Source organism: Hipposideros armiger, unplaced genomic scaffold (genome assembly GCF_001890085.2).
Source record: "Hipposideros armiger isolate ML-2016 unplaced genomic scaffold, ASM189008v1 scaffold_76, whole genome shotgun sequence".
Lineage (NCBI taxonomy): Eukaryota > Metazoa > Chordata > Mammalia > Chiroptera > Hipposideridae > Hipposideros > Hipposideros armiger.
This window is the reverse complement of record NW_017731426.1, coordinates 644,418-664,582: the sequence shown is the minus strand read 5'-3', so window position 1 is coordinate 664,582 and position 20,165 is coordinate 644,418. Positions and strand designations below refer to the sequence as shown.

At 41.1% G+C, this 20,165-nt stretch overlaps 1 protein-coding gene across 1 annotated transcript; it reads left to right on the top strand.

Moving 5' to 3' along the window:
- Positions 1-2,495: 2,495 nt before the first annotated feature.
- On the top strand, positions 2,496-19,044 carry MANSC1 (MANSC domain containing 1). Its single transcript, XM_019643257.1, has 4 exons — positions 2,496-2,663; positions 6,416-6,739; positions 11,580-11,720; positions 17,752-19,044. The coding sequence occupies exons 2-4, from the start codon at positions 6,517-6,519 to the stop codon at positions 18,672-18,674; spliced, it is 1,287 nt and encodes a 428-aa protein (XP_019498802.1). The 5' UTR covers positions 2,496-2,663; positions 6,416-6,516; the 3' UTR covers positions 18,675-19,044.
- The last annotated feature ends 1,121 nt before the right edge of the window (positions 19,045-20,165 follow it).

The following is a 20,165-nucleotide window of genomic DNA, read 5'->3' as shown; positions in this document are numbered from 1 at the left end:
GGGAAGGAATCAGATAGCAGTTATCCCCTAACAGGGATGCCTGTGGAGTAAAAGCTGGTGAAACCTGCAGGGCATTTACAGCCGCTGTGCTGGCCATTGGTTTCTTCAGTGGTGCAAGCTGCCGGGCTTGTCTGCAGAGCAGGTCACTGGGAACTGCAATCATTCCTGCTGCGTGACTGATACTAGTAGCCCCTGCTTTTCTTTCTTATTCCTACCCAGCTCTATATGTCTCAAATTTACCATTCTGGGTGAGTGAAACAAAGTGGGACCTGTGTGTCCTGAAAGGCTGGTCGCGCACCTTGCTCTTCCTTTTCCAGCGAGGGACACTTTCTCTAGTTGGGAAGTTTCCTCTTGGCGTTAAGCAGTGCTGGTTTGGGGGTGGGGTTGGGGAGAATGGTGCAGACAAAATGAGGCTGTCTTTCTTCTCTTCTTGTGCTGTTATTCTCTGGTTTTATGTTCTACTGTGTTGCTTAAGTTTCTGAAGCGGATGCCAGAGTTCTCCCAGAACTGTTTTTGTTCATAGATAGCTGTCTAATTGTTAATCTTTGTGGAGGGACAGAGGCTGAGGATTCCTATGCCACTATTTTTTTTTTTTTTATAAATGGATAAGTAAAATGTGTTCTATCCATACAATAGAGTTGGGGGTGGGGGGAAGGAATGAAATACTAATACATGCTACAACATGGATAAACCTTGAAAACATTATATAATATGAAAAAAAAGTCCACCACAAAAGGCCACATATTGTAGATCCCATTTACATGAAATGTCCAGAAGATGCACTATAGAGACAGAAATAGATTCGTGGTTGCCTAAGGCTGAAGAAGAGGAGGGTGGAGAAGTGACTGTTAATGGTTGTAGGGGTCTCTTTCTGCAGGTGATGTTATGTCTCTCTACTCTGGACCCTCAAGTATATCATCTGCAGAGATAAAATATACTGGTACATCAGTCCCTTATTGCACCTGAAAAATCTTTCCAATGGGAAATCACTGTGGCATTTCCTTGACTTTGAGAATTCTTTAAAACCAAGTGTTCCAAATATTATTGTAATGCAAGAGTAGGTCATCCTCTGTATACAGCTAGTAAGAGTTACGTAGTTTCACACAATGGACCATTGTTCATGGGCATTCTTTGTCAACATATGCTTCCTGCAGCTATTGGTTAAAACTGTTGGATACAGCTGTTGGCTGTACCAGAACTAGCTACCGTATTTCCCCATGTATAAGATGCTTCCATGTATAAGACACACCTTAATTTTGGGGCCCGAAATTTGAAAAAAAATGTATTACATAAATTTATTGAACTCAAGTTTTATTTATCATAAAATTCATACAATTTCTCATCACTGTCAAAACTCCCAACCATTAGCTTGTCCTCATCTGTGTCTGATGACGAATCACTGTCTTCGTATATTGCCTCGTCCTCAGTTCCATCTATGGCATTTGAAATGCCACACTTCTTAAATGACTTGACAACGATCTACAACCACTGTATAACACACACCCAGTTTTTAGACCCCAAATTTTTTGAAAAAGGGCTGTCATACATGGGGAAATACAGTAAGTGCTTTAGGTCTGAAAGCTCTTTCATACCGACCAAGATGGAGACATTGTCAAAGGTTAGACTACTTGGCAAGTGAAGTGTCAGTGGTTCAGTAATGCTGCATGTGTTTGAATATATATGGAGGTGGGGTGGAGCTAGGGTTGATTTAGAAACACACTTCTGCAACCAATGCCTTATAAGTTCTTTTCCATTCATTCAACCCACAGACATACTTTGGTTAAATATTTGCTGGGTACCTATTACGTACCAGGTGCTATGCTAAATGTTAGGGATACAATTTTAATAACTATAACAGATGCCACTGTTTTTATCATGCCCATATCTGTAAACAATAAATCCTGCAGAATCCCAAGGGTCTTCCCTGAGGCTTGACTTGCACATAATATTTAGCTAAGAATTGCCAAGTCTAATTGAGGACCCTCCAGGCCTCCAGTTATCGAAATAGGTTCTCATAAGTATGCCCCAGGTAGAATGCACTATAAACTCATGATCGTGGAGAAGGTGCGCTCAGTGGTTGCCTCTAGAGAGGGCAACTATGGCTAGGGCAGGGGATGAGAACCAGGTTTTTCACTATATATCGAGTTTTGTACTGTTTGACTTTCTTCCTGCGTATTTGCGTGTTCTCTCGTCTCCTGGAAGTGAGAAGGCACAGCTGCAGAATCTCTGGCAAGAGGGTCGTGCCCACAGACCCCTCGCAATGCTCTTGGCCTTCCGGTGCGCGCGTGGGTGAGTGGGGCGGGGATGGCTGGGGACGCGAGCTGTTTCCTGGGCTCAGCGCCGCTGCTGGGCGCTGGAGCCATCGAGACGAGGGGCTCGCGTCTCTCGCGGGTCCCCAGAGGACCGCGCTCGCAGTTGCTGGGAAGCAGCTCCGGGTTGGAGGCCAGGAATGTGCCCTTCCCCCCCAGCAAACTTTGGGCGGCTGCAACGGAAGCAGGAACTTGCGAACTACAGCCCCGCCAGCCCCGGTGGTTGCTGCGGAGCATCCCCTGCCTGACTCGCCAAGACCCTCGCAGGGCGTCGCCGCTGCTTCCCGGCAAGCGCATCGGAGCTGCCCTCGCACGGTGTGGACCCGAGGAGCCCCAGGGTCCTCTCGCCGCCAGGTAAAGGCGTCCTCGCCCTCCTCTCCGCACCTGCCGCCTGCAGCGTCGCCGCCTGCAGAGAGAGAGCAGCGCCCCTCCTTACCTGGGTCCAGGCTCCTCTACCCACCCGGGAACCCGCGAAGGACCAGGCTGGGGCGAAGGAGGGCTGACCTGGATCTTTTGGCACTGCGGTACCCAAGAGGGGCTCTCCAGGCCGGCCAGAGGCACCTGTCATAAATGGCACTGGCTTCGCGTCGTCATCAGGATAGGCAGAAGAATAGTTTAGTGAGCGACACACATTTCCGCAAAGGAAGGGAAAATTTCCCATTTTTTTTCTTGCGTGATTTGTCTTCGCTATTCATTATTGAACCTGCTAATTGTCTAATACTCTGTAGGGTACGTGTGTGTGGTTATAAACATCTTGATAAATTAGGTTAGATTATGCTGTGCGTGAAATGATTACCAATATTTGACACAGTTAAGTACACATACGTTTGACTGTATGGTCAGCAGGCATTAAAACTCGGGTGCTTCCTCTCCCTCCCACCTGTACCCTTTTCCCTTTTTCAACAGGATTCAGCTTGGTTTTGCACCTTTAAGGCCTAAATAATAATAGATTAGAAGAAGAATTAATTTACCTAATAATTGTTGAATGCCTTGAATGAGATATACTCCAGTACTTCTTGCAGTTCAGGCACGATCAAGATGCTGCTTACTGAAAACATAGCTCCTATCCCATCTTGGTGCCAAGTTCAGGTTTCTTTACATGAGCTTCAGGAGTGGTTATGTCAGAATCCATTCAAAGTAAAGTATTGGCCTGGTTTTTCTCTTTTGTTCCTGTTTTGATTTATTTAAGGCCAGAAAAAAGACTTGCAAAATGTGGCAGCATAAAAAGGTAACTTGTGCCAGGATTGTTAATACCATGGGGAGACCATGGTATTCAGAAAGTCTGTGAATTTCGGTGGAAAAATTTATTATTTTACTAATCTCTATCTGAAATGTAGCATTTCCTTTAAGAGGCATGTAGGCAAAAGTCATCCTAAATCACGGATATTTTCATATCAAATTACCTATTGAACATATCTCAAAATATCATTTACATTCAACACTGCTTCAAAATTATGGCAGTTATTAAATGTATCACTTGTTTAATAGGTTAATAAGGACATATAACAGCTTTTATTTTAACTAAAAATGGAGATAATAATGGAATCTATCTCATTAGGATTCTTGTAAGGATTAAATGACAGATATGTAAAGTGCTTAGTATAGAGGCTGGCATGGCAGAAATAGAAATGTTATTTTATTTTTTCAAAAGTTGGGCATAATAGTTAACAAGGTAGCTATTAGACTTGTGCTTTACTACCATTTACTGGTTGTTTCTTGGGGGGGAGTTAAACGATTTTGTTGTTTTTAACTAAAGTCTATCTGTTTACATTAGAGTTCACTCTTTGTGTTGTTCAGTTCTATGGGTTTTGACAAAAATAATGACATGTACCGACCATTAGAGTATCAAACAGAAATTTCACTGCCCTAAAAAATCTTTTGTGCTCCACCGATTTTTTACTGTCAATGTAGTTCCACCTTTTCCAGCATGTCATATAGTTAGAATAATACCTTTCAGGCTATCTTCTTTCATTTGGCAATATGCAATTAAGGTTTCTCTGTGTCTTTTTATGACTTGATAGCTCATTTCTTTTATCGCCGAATGTTATTCCTTTGTATGGATATATTTTGTTTATCCATTCATCTGTTAAGGAACATCTTGGTTGCTTCCAGTTTGGACAATTATGAATAAAGTTACTATAAATATTTGTATGCAGATTTTTGTCAGGATTTCGTTTTGTTGGTTTTTTTTTTTTTTTTTGGATTGTAGCTGTTCTAATAGGTGAGTGGTGGTGTCTTGTTGATTGAATTCGCAATTCCCTAATGACAATGTTGAGTGCCTTTTACGTGCTTATTTGTCATCTGTATATCTTCTTTGGTGAAGTGTCTTTCAGATGTTTTGCCCATTTTTAATTGGGTTGTTTTCTCACTGTTAAGCATTAAGAGCTCTTTGTAGAGTTTGGCTACCAGTTCTTTATCAGATATGTGTTTTGCACATCTTTTCTCCCAGTCTATGGCTTGCCTTTTTTGTTCTCTTGACAGTGCTTGCACAGAGAAGTTTTTAATTTTAATGAAATCTAAGCTGTCATGTTTTTCTTTCATGGATTATGCTATTGGTGTTGTATCTAAAAACTTATTGCCTAATCTAAGTTCATAAAGATATTCTTTTATGTTATACTCTATGTTATGCTCTTCTATGTTATACTATGCATTTATAGTTTTGCATTTTACATGTAGTTTAATAATCCTTCTTGAGTTAATTTTTGTGAAGAGAGGAAGGTCTGTGTCTAGATTTATTTTTTTGCGTGTGGATCTCCAATTATTCCACACCATTTTTGAGAAGACTATCCTTTCCCCATTGAATTGCCTTTGCTCCTTTGTCAAAGATCAGTTGCCTATATTTGTGTGGGTCTATTTCTGGGCTCTCCGTTCTATTCCACTGATCTAGTTGTCCATTCTTTCGCCAATACTGCACTGTCTTGATTGCTGTAGCTTTATAGTAAGTATTGAAGTTGCATAGTGTCAGTCCTCCAGCTTTGTTCTTCTTCAGTATTGTGTTGACTATTCTTGGACTTTTTGCATTTCCATGTAAACTATAAAATCACTTTGTTGAAATCCACAAAATAACTTACTGGGATTTTGCTTGGGATTGCATTGAATCCACAGATCAAGTTGGGAAGAACTGACATCTTAACAGTATTGATAAATGTGGAAAATCTCTCCATTTATTTTGATCTTCTTTGATTTCTTTCATTAGCGTTTTATAGGCTTGTTTTAAAAACTACCTTGATAATTATATTTCAGTATAACTGGCTTCCCTTGTAATCCTGTATATTTTATTTTATGAATTTTAAAACATGTCTCTCGGAAGAGATCCTAAGCTTTACCAGGCTACTTCCCAGGTTAACATTTATTTTTATTTTTCCTAGAAGAACCAGCTTACCAATGGAGTTGGCAATATATGTAGTGTAACTTTTGTGTTTTTAGCAGTGTCAAAAAGAACACTTGCCCATAAACGTTCCTTCCACTGAGCCATAAGAGTAGTCTCCCTTGTTGACAGGTTAATTCCTAGAATTAGATTACTAGGGTTACTTGCTTCTGGTTTGATACTTAAAGAGAAGAAGCAACAAGAAAGGCTGCCTCAGTTTCCTCATAAATAAAATGAGGAAAATAATAGATTTATGCAGCGCTAGTATAAGGATTAAATAGGATAATATATATAAATGTCTTAGCACATTGCCTACCACCCAGTAGGTGATTTAAAAATGCTAATTGTTACTACTGAGAAAGGAAATATGCCCAAACCTATTATCACTGTTTCATCAGTGACTAGAGATTTTGTGTCCTCGTCCCTTCTGGTTAGGAGAGGCAAGAAGCGGAAGGAGTCTAGAACTCAGAGGTAGGCCTGCTGTTTGTCTTTCTTTATAGACACATGTCAGCTTTTAAGCATTTATAAAGTAGTATACATGTCTGTGCTCATTAGTTCTTTGCCAAGTTTTTAATAAAAGATCTCAAATCTATTAAAAGTGAAATGAATAAAAAATAGTTGTTTATTTCTGTCCTTCTACAGATTGTGAATAATTTACATTGACTTGAAGGAAATGAAATGTATCTTCCCTAGATTTGTTAAAAGAAGCAAAACTCATTAAGGATGTTCTGTTTTCTAGAGAGAAATTCCATCTTCTGTTCAATCTTCTAAGGAAGCAAACTAAGACCAGAGGGAGGGTTATCCTTGATCTCGAAGACTAAAACTACACTGGAATTTAAAATGTTCTTCAGGGAAGGACGGAGCTTGACCTATACTTTTGTAATCATTTGTTTCCTGACGGTCAGACTGTCCACCGGTCAGGATTGTCCCATCCAGAGCCTGGAAGATGTCATCATTGACATCCAGTCATCCCTTTCTAAGGGAATCAGAGGCAATGAGCCCATACATACATTAACTCAAAAAGACTGCATTAATTCTTGCTGTTCAACAAAAAACATTTCAGGTAAGTAATAGCCCCTTGGCAACCCCTTATTCTATGTGTTTTGTGACATAAGTAGTTGGTTGGTGTGGCTGAATAGTTTATACTAATGATTCTCCATGGGGTATAAAGTTGGGTGACAGAATCACTGGGGGAATGTTCCACAAGCGTGCCCCCCTCCCCTAAGCTGAGTCAAAGTTACTGATGAGTGTGTGTGTATGTACTCAGGTGTTTGGGTAGAAAAAAGGTTGAGAACCACCAGTGTTATGTTCTAACAGTCAGCCAGAACATTAAAAACAAAAATCTCATTTAAATGCTTAGCTGCCACTATCATGGAACATTGCAAATACAGTGTGATATTACAAAGAACATTTAAACAGGGAAAGGGAATTGAGACAAAACATTCTTAACTCATCCCATAGGAAAATCAGCATTTGATTATTTTTGTTTCAAAGATTTTATTGGGGAATTGGGGGAAGGGAACAGCTTTGGGGAATCAGGGAAGGAGAACAGACAAGTTGCTGTCCTTTTGTTCTTCAGTCTTGTTGTGGAGGACGTTGTTGCTTCATTGGCCCATGTTGGTATTGTGATCATTGTGCTCTTCTTGGGTGAGGCAGTCCCTTGCCAGCCATTGGATGGCCGCTCACACTGGCTGCCCACAGCTCACGGTAGCTTATGGCAGCCCGCTGCTGGCCAGCCTCACTGCCGCCTATGCCATCACCAGCGACTCATGGCAGCCCAGCTCCAGGTGGAGTGTTGTTCACCATCTTAGCTGTAGAGGGCACAGCATCACTGGCCCTCATGTGGGATCCGAACCAGGGCCCTGCTGCTCAGAGCTGGCATCCCAAGCCAACTCAACCAACGTGCCACTCGGCCAGCCCCAGCATTTGATTTTTAAGTGGAGGTACGATACCTCCATTTTGTCTCCCTTCCCTGGAGCTGATGGCGTAAGGTGAGTCAGGAGCCACAGTCCACTTATTACAGCTTCTAGGACTCTAAGGAGCATGGGAAGTCATTTTGTCTGACCTGTTTACATGACACAGAAGGAAATTGAAGCCCACAGGTTTAAACCATGTCTTTGCATATTTCAGGCTTCAAACTTATGACCTGAAAAGAGAAGTATATATTTAAGTGAAACAATGGTTACTTTTTAATTGTTTATGACCCTGTCCTAATTTCCTAAATGAAAACAAAACAAGACTAAATTTATTGGGCACCTAATGCCTTGCTACATGCTGGAGATAAAACAGTAAGATGGACAAAGCCTTGCCATCAGATCCTAAAAGAGCTAGTGAATGCTGGACTAGTGAGCCTTATGTATTAGCCAACCAAATCATGTTTCTCTTAGATCTTTACTTCCTTTTCTTTCTATAAGGGTTGTGGTATAGGAAGGAAGGGAGCAAGGAAGGAAGGAAGGAAGGAAAGAAGGAAGACTTATATCTATAATATATCTATATCTATATCATGTATATCTATATCTATTTGGTCTTTGTCCCTGGTTCCTAGCACAGAACTCCTAAAACCCTTAGAATTTCTTCAGCAAAGGAGCTTCTTTTGTTATTCATAATAAACCCCTTTCAATCATCCCTGAGTTTATGCCAATAAGGACTCTTGGTTAGGGGCCCTAGATTGCTTCAGGATGGGTGCTAGTCACCAGAAAAACCAAGTCTTAGTTAGGTTGGAATTTTCAGCCCTATGCCATCCTCTACCTCTGGGTAGGGAAGAGGGGCTGGAAATTGAATTCTGTCCCCAGTGGCCAATGATTTGGTCAATTATGTCTGTTGAAACCTCCATAAAAACTCCCAAAACTGGGTTCTGGGAGCTTCCAAGTTGGTGAACACATCCAGGTGCCAGAAGGTGGCTCACCCCAGCACCATAGGGACACAGGCTCCTGCACTCAGGATGCCTTTTGGGCCTCATCCTATGTATATCTTTATCTGGATGTTCATTTATAGCCCTTATAATAAACTATATTAGTGAGTATAGCATTTTCCTGAGTCCTGTGAGTAGTTCTAGCAGTTATTGAACTGGGCATGGGGGGTTGTGGGACCCTGAATTTGTAGCCAAGTTGGCAGAAGTGTGAGTAACCTGGGGACCTGGTACTTGTGACTGGCATCTAATGTGAGGGCAGTGTTAATGGTCTAAGCCCTTAAACCTGCCTCTAACTTCAGGTAGTTAACGTCAGAATTGGATTGTAGGACACCCAGTTGGTGTTGGAGAATCAGAGAATTGGAGAGTTAGTGTGGAAAAGACACCACATATTTGTCCTCAGGAGGAAAAAAACCCTTCAGTGGTCTCAAAATCAGCATGCTTTTAGCCACTTTTTTTTTTTTTTTACGATTTTATTGGGGAATTGGGGGAGGGGAACAGTGCTGGGAAATCAGGAGAAAGGGAACAGATAAGTCGCTGTCCTTTTGTTCTTCAGTCTAGTTGTGGAGGACGTTGCTTCACTGGCCCATGTTGGTATTATCATTGCGCTCTTCTCGGCTGAGGCAGATTGGTCGCCGGCCAGCCGGCCACTCACAGTGGCTATTGGCAGCTCACACCAACTGCTGGCCACTCACACTTGCTGCCAGCCACACACGGTAGCTTATGGCAGCCCACTGCAGCAGGGGCTGCAGCCTATGCCGTCACCGGTGACTCTCAGCAGCCCAGCTCCAAGTCGAGCTGTTGTTCACCATCTTAGCTGTAGAGGGCAGTGTCACTGGCCCGCATGTGGGATCTGAACTGGGGCCCTGCTGCTCAGAGCTGGCGTCCCAAGCCAGCTGTTAACCAACGCAATAATCGGCCAGTCCTTGCCACTCTTTTTGAAGTGATTTATGGAAGTTACAGAGATTTCATTTAAATTTTTAGTTTTTCTTTAAATGTAGATATCAATATTTATGTGAAATAGAAACTTCACCAGAAAACAAGACTGAATGCTGTGTGTATTTCCTGGCAACATAGGAAACCTTGCATTTCAGTTCAGTTCCATGATGGGCATTTAGTAAGAAATGAGGGTTTGCTGCTTTATTCTGCAAGTAAAAATACTGTTACTGCTTTACTGTAAGCAGAGGTAATTATGGGTCTCAGTTAATAGATCTCACACTTTGTCCTCATTAATTGAGCAACGGTTTTTAACTGTTTATAGTTCAAAAAGCACTTTGATAATTTAAGTTGCATATAACCATGGACTCTAAAAAAAACATCATAAATACAAAGGACACCAAATTTTGCATATAACTTGGGGGACTATGGACCCTTGCCTTTACCTAAGTACCCCCCCTCCCCCCACCAATGGGATTGCAAAATTGTCACAGTGCAGAGAAAGGAAAAGCTAGAGTAGTATCTTTTTTGTTACCTGGTTAATGGAGAGATGACATGATAAAACTCCTGCAGAAGCTAACTAAGTCCTATCAAGGTTGATTCCTAACCATCATCTGATTTGAAGAAGTGGCAGTGATAATTGGCAGACCATGTGGTTTTTCTTCCCCAGCTTTATTGAGATATGTTTGGCACATAACATTGTATAAATTTAAGATATAAAACATAAAGATTTGAAACAGGTATATATTGCAAAATGATTACCACAATAAAGTTATTTAACACAAGTTACCTTTTGTGTGTGTGTCTGTGGTGAGAAAGTACTTGCAGGGTTTTAAAAAAAATTTATTGGGGTAACATTGGTTGATAACATTATATAAATTTCAGGTATGCAACATAGTAGATTATACAGATATCGTGTTATACAACATTCATGTGTATAACACAACAGCTGTATACTGTATTGTGTGCTTATCACCCTAGTCTGATCTCCTCTGTCACCATATATTTGACCCTCTTTGTTCTCCCCCCAGCCTCTCCCCCTCTGGTAACCACCATTCTATTGTGTGTATCTATAAGTGTGTTTCTTGGGGGGTTGTTTATTTGTTCTGTTTGTTCATTTGTTGCTTTTTGTTTTATATACCCCATATGAGTGATATCATATGGTTCTTGTCCTTTTCTGTCTGACATATTTCACTTAGCATAATATTCTTAAGTTCCATTCATGTTGTCAGAACATGCGTTTTTAATAATTAGCTTATATGTCTCTTAACCTTCAACTTGACCCAGGGTATTGTGATCCCTCAAGGGTCACAAGCCAAGATGTGAGACTGTACCAGGTTGAAGCCAAAGCCAACTCTAGGCCATGAAGCTTAGAGAGAATAACTTCTATTGGACATAAGAGGAAGAGAAAGAGAAGGCAGAAATGAAAGTTAAGAGTGAAAAGTGAAGAAGGAAGGAAAATAAAACAAAAATGATAAGGAAGAGGGGAAATGTGCAGAAAGAAACAAAAGAAGAATGATACTGATAAAAATAAAAAGTAGACTTTGCATTTCATATATTACTGAGAGTCTTTGTGCAAGGAGGCATATTTGTATGATGCTGAAATTACTGACCCCACTCAAGAAAGCCAGGCTCATGGCTTCACAGGTTTCTGAGATGCCTTCAGGATGCAAGAGATACTTGCAGTTACAGTCAGATCCATTTCTTAAGGCCCAACTCAACAGTGAGTTGTGGAAAGATTGTAAAGTCAGTATTTCTATGTATATTTTGGTGGATATTTTAGCAAATGGAAGGTTTATTTCTAAAGAATTAAGTGTACTATTAAAAATTGGTTTTGCCAAAAATACCTTAATTCAGATTTTTAAGTCCAGTATGTCTTTAAACATTGCTTCAGGTGACTAGACTAAGGAAAAGGAAATGATTCAGCAGTCAGCAAACAAGTGAACAAAGTGACCAAAAGTGTCTGTGTTGGACTCCAGAATAAATGAAGTTCTTCCTGCTTACCATACTCTTAGAAAATCCCATTTCAAAATAATGCTTATGAAATCTTTCGTTGCAGGGGACAAAGCATGTAACCTGATGATCTTCGACACTCGAAAAACAACTAGACAACCCAACTGCTACCTGTTTTTCTGTCCCAGTGAGGAAGCCTGTCCACTAAAACCAGCAAAGGGACTTATGACTTACAGGATAATTAGAGGTAATAAGAGCATTGTTCTTTTTCTTTTGTGATTGCAATTATTTAAGGATATGGTTCATGTGAAAGATCTTCTACGAAAGAGTCTAGAACTGCTCACGATTTAAATCTCACGATTTAAAATTAAACTTATTAAACCAAATACCATTTTTCCAATGGAAGACCTCCGAATGATAGTATTTTATTTTGTTTTTACCTTCATAATATAAAAGGTACACAGATCTTTCATGAAAACATTTTGAAATACCTCTTTAGAACAATGTCAGCAACACTGGAATAAGTTTACATGTCTTCTCTTTTGAAAGGGTTAAGACTATGTGAATATACAAAATTCTAGGATGTTTCTCATTAGGTTAGAATTATTGTACAATCACTTTATCTGAAATCTAAACTCAGTGGATTTTATTGTCTTGACCTGGAGAGAAGTTTATTAAACAATATTAATTGAGCATCTGCCATGTGCTAAATTCTGTTCAAGGCATTGGAAATACAATTTTCATGCTCATGGAACTTATATATTTGTTCAGAATATAGAAAATAAACAACTAAAAAATTAATATAATTATTTGGCTATATTTTGGTGAGATTTTGACTTGTTAATTTTTCAGGATGAAATGCTTTCAGTGTCAAATTTCCTTTTAATTAAGTTTTAGAAAGTTTTAGTCATTATACCCTTGATTATTAATATGATTGTTTTGGTCATTTATTCAATAAACAACAAATATTATTTAGCATCTCCTATGTGCCAAGCGCTCTTTACACCCTGGGAATACAAGGATACTACACTAAACATGAAAAACAAGGTTCTCACTTCTGAAACATATGTTTTAGGAGAGAGACAGACAATAACCGTAATAAATCAATAATCAAGAAAAACACAGTCACAAGTGCTATGCAGGTAATTGAGCTAAGGCAATATAATAGATAGTCCCTGAGAGGACCCTGTAGATGAGGTGATCAGAGGAAGCATCTGTGAAGTAACTCCTAACCTGAGATCTGAGCAGTCAAGAGCCAGAGGTGAGAAGATTGTGAGAAGACCTTCCAGGCAGAGGAAATAGCCTGTTCCACTCTCTGAAGGCAGAATGATTTTGGAAAACACTCCAGTCCCAGCTGGCTGACTTACAGGGAACGACGTACAGAAAGAGTGATGTGCCAGAAGTAAGAAGGATGGGGAGATACATAAAGCTTTGTAAGCCGGGTAGGTAGGGTAGGACCTTTTTATTTTTGGTGTGTAATGGGGAGCTGCTGGAAGTTTTAAGCAGGCATGTAACGTAGTGTTTTAAAGGTGATTTCTCAAAGCTCCCTGTGACTGCTCTGTTGGGAATGGGCAGTGACACAGCAGCAAGAGGGGAGGTGGGGTGAGATCCACGTGAAAGGCCCTGGCATGGTGGACCAGGGGGGTGGGAGAGGAGATGGAGAGAAGGAAACATATGGGTTGTTTCTGAGGTAGAGCTGATAGGAAGTGCTGCTGGCATGAATGTCAGGGACAAGGAAAGAGAAGCATTGAAGCAAAGTCCTAGTTTTTGGCTTGAGCATCTATTGGGTTGTCGGAAAAGTCATGACGTATTTTTTCTCTGTTTTTCGTTGCAAAAATGTGTCATGACTTTTCCGACGACCCAATAGATGGATGGTGGCACCAACTGCTGAGCTCAGGAAGATTTGAGGAGAAGTGGCTTTAGGATTGGGAGGGGGAAAGCAGTTAAGAGCTCTCTCTTAGCGGGGTTATGCCACATGTGAAGTACTTTGGGGAATGATACTGCTCAGGGCACCTGGGCACTGACTCCGCTTTGTCCCCTGGGTGAGTCTGAGTTTTGTTCATCAACCAGGAAAACCTGATGTATCAAACATTCCCTTAAACAGGTTATTTGTGTAAATTCTTTCTAAATAGTGACGTGAGCCTCAGTATAAAAAGACTGGCACATAAGGTACAAAGTTTCAGTTTTGCAAGATGAAAAAAGTTCTGGAGTTGGATGGTGGTGATGGTTGCACAACAGTGTGAATATACTCAGTGCCACTGAGCTGTACACTTAAAGCGATAAATTGTATATATATTTTACCACACATTTTAAAAGACTATGCCAGAGAACAAATTAGGCTTCTCAAAACACTCAAGACCTTACCATGCATGGACAACATTTACTTAAATTGCCTTGTTTTTACTTTAAAATGAAATATGTTGAGTCCTGCTCTTTTTAAAAAAAAATAACCGATCTTACCTAAAAATAAAACCCTTTTGAGGCTTTAGTGGCCAAGGTGGCTGCCCCGGATCTGTGTGCCTCCTTCACTTCTTCTGCCTGTATGTGTATAATCTTGGCTAAAAACACTGGGGACCTGCATTGTGCTGTGGATATAGCCTTTTGCTGTTCCTCTTTGATCACCTAGAATATTGCAGAGCCCGTTAGATCCCTGAGGGTGGTGTCTGGCAGGAACTGCACATGCCAGTCTGAGTTTCCAAAGAGGTCAGGATTCAAGACCCCGAACGGGACCTTTGTTCTTCTTGTTCAGGAGCGCCCATCATGTGGAAGTTGAACCATCACATTCCACTTCTGTTATCCCTTCAAACTACCTGTGCTTTCTTCATTCTGTCCTTCCTTCCACTATCATTGTCTATTCTCTATGTCTGTCATCTATTTCACATAAAGCATACTATTAAAGAAATTATGGATGATTTTAATAGAGTAATTCTTCCATAAAATCTACATTGAAGAAACAACACCCAAACAAATAAAAACCTATTGGCCTGAAGCTGTTTATTGTTTAATTAATTTAAAAAGCGAAAAACGAGATGTAGCATGCTCGTAAATATCCAATTGCCAGGGCATGGTTGGGTGTAAAATATGATGGAGCCACTTGAGGGGCTACGATGCAGATACTAAAAAATAAGTTTGAGGTGTAGAACTCAACGAACTCACCTAAATTTCTGGTAAAAAGCACCCCGTTGTTTTTCAATTATATGAAAAAAATATTTTAAACTTTCAGGTATACAGACATGTGAATAGTTGCTGGGACGTGATGATAGAAATTATCGTTGAATTTGTTTTATAATTTTCTTAATACTTCTGTAATATTGTTGCTTTTATAATGCAGTTATAAAAAAGAGAGTTTTTGCAATGAAGATTCTTTTCAGTGGAAATGAGAGAAAAGACTTGGCACGGGCATAAACCTTTTAAGGGCTAGTGTATAGGTAGGTAATGAAGTGAAATGAGAATCAAACCGTTCCTCTGGCAGCCACCAGGGGGTGTCATCAGCCTAAAGCTGGTTGATGGATAGCTAAGTGCAAAGTGGCACCAACCCTGGACATAGTGTGCAGTGGACTGTTTATATCTATGGGATGTTTACAAGTTGTGTGTATAATTCTGTGTATGAATCTGCCCAGGTTGATGGATTGAGATTACCCCATAAAAGTAAATTATCTGCCTCCTGTTTGGAGTGAAATTAAATAGGTATGTTTGGTGGTGTGTTTCCGGATGAACTTTGTGTTTCCTATAACTGATTGACTAATATGTATAGGCTGAAAGTTTGACATATTGAAGGATGACAGTGTACTCTGTTCATTCTATAAAACCATTGCTGCTTGGAATTATTTAAAAAAATTTTTTTTTCAGCTTGTGGGATATCATGTCTACCAAGGACTACAATAGGGGAATTCTGAAGTAGAATAAATTGGGAGTCTGCTTGCTCAGCTGGTTTCCAAGTAATAGTCAGTCCCTAAATTTTTTACACAGTGAAGTCATTTGCAATGAAACTCAGCAGAAGGGCTGAGGGCACAGGGCTGTTTCCCAGCTCCCTCTGTGCCTCATGTCTGCGTGACTGAGAGAAAGCACCACGCCCCGATGGCAAACATCAGTGGGTGAGGTCAATGGAGCAGGTGTGCAGGATCCCTGCGTGGTTCTAGGATCTTTGCCAATGGATGAATCTTATCAGGAAATGGGACTAACCCTTTCTTTGCTTTATTTATGAGCTTGCATTCTTGAGAAAGAAAACAGCTGTTTTGGTCATTCTTGTCGATGGCCTTTTTTAAGTTCTGAGTTCACACACATCACAGAGCATTTACTTAAATTGTCTTTTTTTTTAACTTTAAAATGAAATATGTTGAGTCCTGCTCTTTTTTTAAAAAAATACCTGCTGTTACCTAAAAATAAAGATGCAGTTTATCTCATGGGGATGCTGTGTCTATGAATGTGATATCACTTGTAGCAGAAACTCTTCAGCATTGTTGGAGGGAAGAGGAGGTCCAGACATCTAAATTCTGTTTTAGAGTACAGCACTACACCCTTGAGCAGGCATCCGCAAACTTTTTCAGTCAAGGGCTGAATAATAAGTATTTTAGACTTTTCAGGTTAGTATCTTTGGGTTTTGTGGGTCATACACCATCTGTTGTACTTTTTGTTTTAAAATTTTTTTTTATTGGGGAACAGTGTGTTTTTCCAGGACCCATGAGCTCCAAGTCAAGTAGTTGTTTTAATCTAGTTGTGGAGGGCGCAGCTCAGTGGCCCATGTGGGAATCGAACCAGCAACCTTGGTGTTATGAACCTGCACTCTAACCACCTGAGCTAACCGGCCGCCCCCATCTGTTGTACTTTTACCTCTGTCCTTGTAGTCCGAAAGCAGTGATGAGCATGTTTGTGTGCCAGTAAAGTTTTATGGACACTGAAATCTGAATTTCATGTGATTTTCATGTGTCACAAAATGTACTTTTTTATTCGTCTTAACCACTTAGAAATGTAGAAACCGTTCTTATCACAAAAGCCATACAAAGGTAGGTGGCAGGCCAAATTCGGCCCTCAGACCTTAGTTCGCGGGCACCTGTCCTAGATGGATTAATAAGTGACAGTGCTACAGGACCTCTTAGAGGTGTGAAGCTTAGAGAGCAGTCAAGGATAGTACAAATCTGAAGCTGCCTCTGGATCTGTTTGTTAGGAGAGAGGAGGATGAGATTGAGGGGAGTTGAAGAAGACAAGGGGAAAGAAAACAGAGGAGAGTGAACCGGTAAATGCCAGGGAATGCTTTTGCTTCTTCGCTTGTATTTTCTGTAGTTCTCACCTAAGTGAAATGATTAGTAAAATAGCACAGTAGTTCCAGCGATCTTTCCCCGCCCCTGATTGCTTTAACAAACCTTGGCAGTTTGAGCTGCGATAAGTGGTGTGTGTGTGACTCAGAGCAAAATTCTAAACATTGTCATGCTCGGGGAGGATAGGAGGCTGGTTCCTCCTCAGCAGGAATCAGGACTGTGGGGTTTTCTGCTCTTTATGTCAGCAGTGTGGCCATCATGATTTCAAATATCGGTCCCATCGTCTTTAGAACCTAAAACATTGTCTCTAAAACGTGAATCTTTGAGAGTCAAAATTAAAGCTCCCAGGTTGCCTCCCTCCCCCGACTGTGGTGCTGAAACAACTTTTTTTTTTTTTAATTGAAAAATGTCATCAGCCTTCTGCTGCTTGGCCTCAGTGACTTTGGAGGAGACCAGACCCTTCTGGCCTCCTCCTCTGTCCTCCTTGTTAAAGCCAATCCTCTCCTCATTGTCCTGTGGCCTCCTCATATACCCTCTCACCTGCCTCCTGCCCCCGTTAATCTGTCCTAGGGATTGCTTGCTGCCCAGTTGTTATCACATCCCACCCAGATGGCACAGCCTGCAGGAGCTCAGGCCTCACCCGGTATCCCCTCTCCCTGTCCTGATCCTGCCGCATCCCCCTGGCCTTGGCCCCTTAAGTGTGTCTTCCTAACCCCCTTACTGCCCATCTGAGCTCCTTTAGTGCCTCTGCTCCTCTCACCTCTTCCTTATTTTGCCTGGTCCTCCTCCACACATTTCTCTTCTCCTCTGCCCCATCACTCTAGAAATAAACCACAGCATCTGGTGGAGAGGCAGAGCCATCAGGTTCAGATTTAGTAATTTGTATTTTTCCTTTTTGTAAATGTTTCCATGAAATGTCAAGTATCAACAGTGTGGGGACTTACTGACCAAGCCGATATGTTTGTCTTTTCTTAACGTACCTTCTATGTTTAAGTATCCCATTTCTTTTCTTTACATTTTCAGATTTTCCATCGCTGGCCAAACCTGATTGGCCAACCCAAGAGTTAGCCAAAGAAGATCCTCTCTTCCACGGCCAGTCTTCACAAACAGTCGCTCCCACACCCCGTCGTCTGACAGGGTATTCAAAGCCCCCTGATATCTCAGGGACAGATACACTTTCTCTGAAGTTTAGCTCCTCGGATCACTTGGAGAAACTATTCAAGATGGATCCAGAGAGTACACGGTTGCCTGTTTACCAAGAAAAAGGCCATTCTCAGGGTTTGCAGTTTTCCTCAGAACAAAACATAGCTCATCTGCTGCTTGAAAATGAGACCACATTCCCCACGACATTGACTGTCACTTCTCTGCGTCCCACCTCTGCCACTCCAGAGCCACTCCTCCCCACCAACGCTCCAGCCATACCTTCTGCGACTTCTCAACCACAGGTGGCCACCACAGCTCGGCCGGCGACAGTCCCTTCTCAGCCTCCCACAGTCATTTCTACAATTTTGACACATGCGGTGGTGACACCCCAAGCTAGCATGACAACAGCAGTTCCAACTACCATCTTTCAGACATCTACAGACCCGAACGGCCCACCAGAAACGGTGCACTTGAGAGAAAATTTCAACCTAACTTTGAACACAGAAGATGCCCATAACCCTGCTACAGCTCTTTGGCTAAATGTGGACTCTTCTGCTATGAATAAAACTGCTTCCCAGGAAAACGGGAAGACCAGTTCAGGTGGCGCCTCCCAGCACAAGCTTCCAGAAAGTCAGCACAGCCTTCCATTTGAAAAGTGGCTCCTCATGGGGACCCTTCTCTTCGGTGTTCTGTTTCTTGCGATAGGGCTTGTCCTCTCGGGTAGGATGCTCTTGGAATCCCTCCGCAGGAAACGTTACTCGAGACTTGATTATTTGATCAATGGGATCTATGTGGACATCTAAGGACGACACTAGATGTCTCTTAATTCATGTAGTTACTAGTAGCCAAACGTAGTGAGTGTCAGCTGATTTGCTGGTCTTAGGATTTTTGAATTACTTTGAAGAGAGGCAAATGCCCCTTACTACTTTCTTTTTGCTTTTGTTGTAAAGAGAAGGGAGGCAAGGAAACAAATTAGGTAATTTGAGTGATCTGTCTCTAAAATATTAGCTGAAAACGAAGCTCTACCTGAAGTAATAAAGTGTAATTGGATATAAATTGGAAAATGACTGGCTTTTTGCAAAAAAAGAAAAAAAATGGTTAGGACTTCTAGGCTCCAATTTGTTAATATTTCTAGTTCCAAATAAAGTCAACTATTTATGGTATTAATTCTAATGGATTTACTTTCCTTTTTATGTGAATTATAATAAAACTTATTCCAGATGTATTTCCTTCCAATTAAATATTTGAATAAACCTTTTGTTACTCAGTAATGTTCTCGTAAGTCATATGTCTAGCTGGATAACTTTTCATTTATTCCCACCAGCAAAATGATTAAATGATGAAAATATGTGTCCTAAGTTAAAATGACAACCCCCTTCCCCTTCCCATCAATGAGCAAAGAGGTTCTTTTGGGAGAATTCTAGCAGAGTAGTAGCCTACATGGACACAGTGACAAGTCAGTTTTGATACATGGCCAAATCTACTTTGGATTTGTTCTCATTAACTTAAAAAAATAATGTAGGCATTTTCTAAACTTTACTAAGTTAAAATGTAGCAATATTTATAAATCCTTATCTAAACTTGACCAACAGTCATTTTTGGCTTTATTTAAAATAACATTGGGGCCAGCCGAGTGGCACGTTGGTTAAGAGTTGACTTGGGACACCAGCTCTGAGCAGCAGGGCACCTGTTTGGATCCCACATGAGGGTCAGTGAGGCCACGCCCTCTATAGCTAAGATGGTGAACAACAGCTCAACCTGGAGCTGGGCCGCCGTGAGGCACTGGTGATGGTGTAGGCTGCAGTGGGGCTGCCTGGCAGCTGACGTGAGTTTTCGTGAGCTGCTGTGAGCCCCTGTGAGCAGCCATCCAATGGCCGGCGAGCAACTGACTCATCCGGGGAAAGCACAATGATAATACCAACATGGGCCAGTGAAATGACGTCCTCCACAACTAGACTGAAGAACAAGAAGACAGCAACTTGCCTTTTCTCCTTCGCCAATTCCCCAACACTGTTCCTCTCCCCCAATTCCCCAATAAGATCGTTTAAAAAAAATACCATTGGTAATAATAGATAGCACTTAAAATTATTATTAGTGTGCTGTAGCTTATTGATTAGTTATTGAAATGTCTGAGAAATGCTTTTAATATTCGGAATTTGCCAGGCAAGTTTTAGTAGGTAACCGAGAATCCAGGAGGCCACCTGGGTCAGTCTGACACCTCATCTCTCCGGACTTAAGCTGCTTATCTGCAAAATGAGACGTGGTCCCTTCCTGGTGATAAAATGGAATTCAGG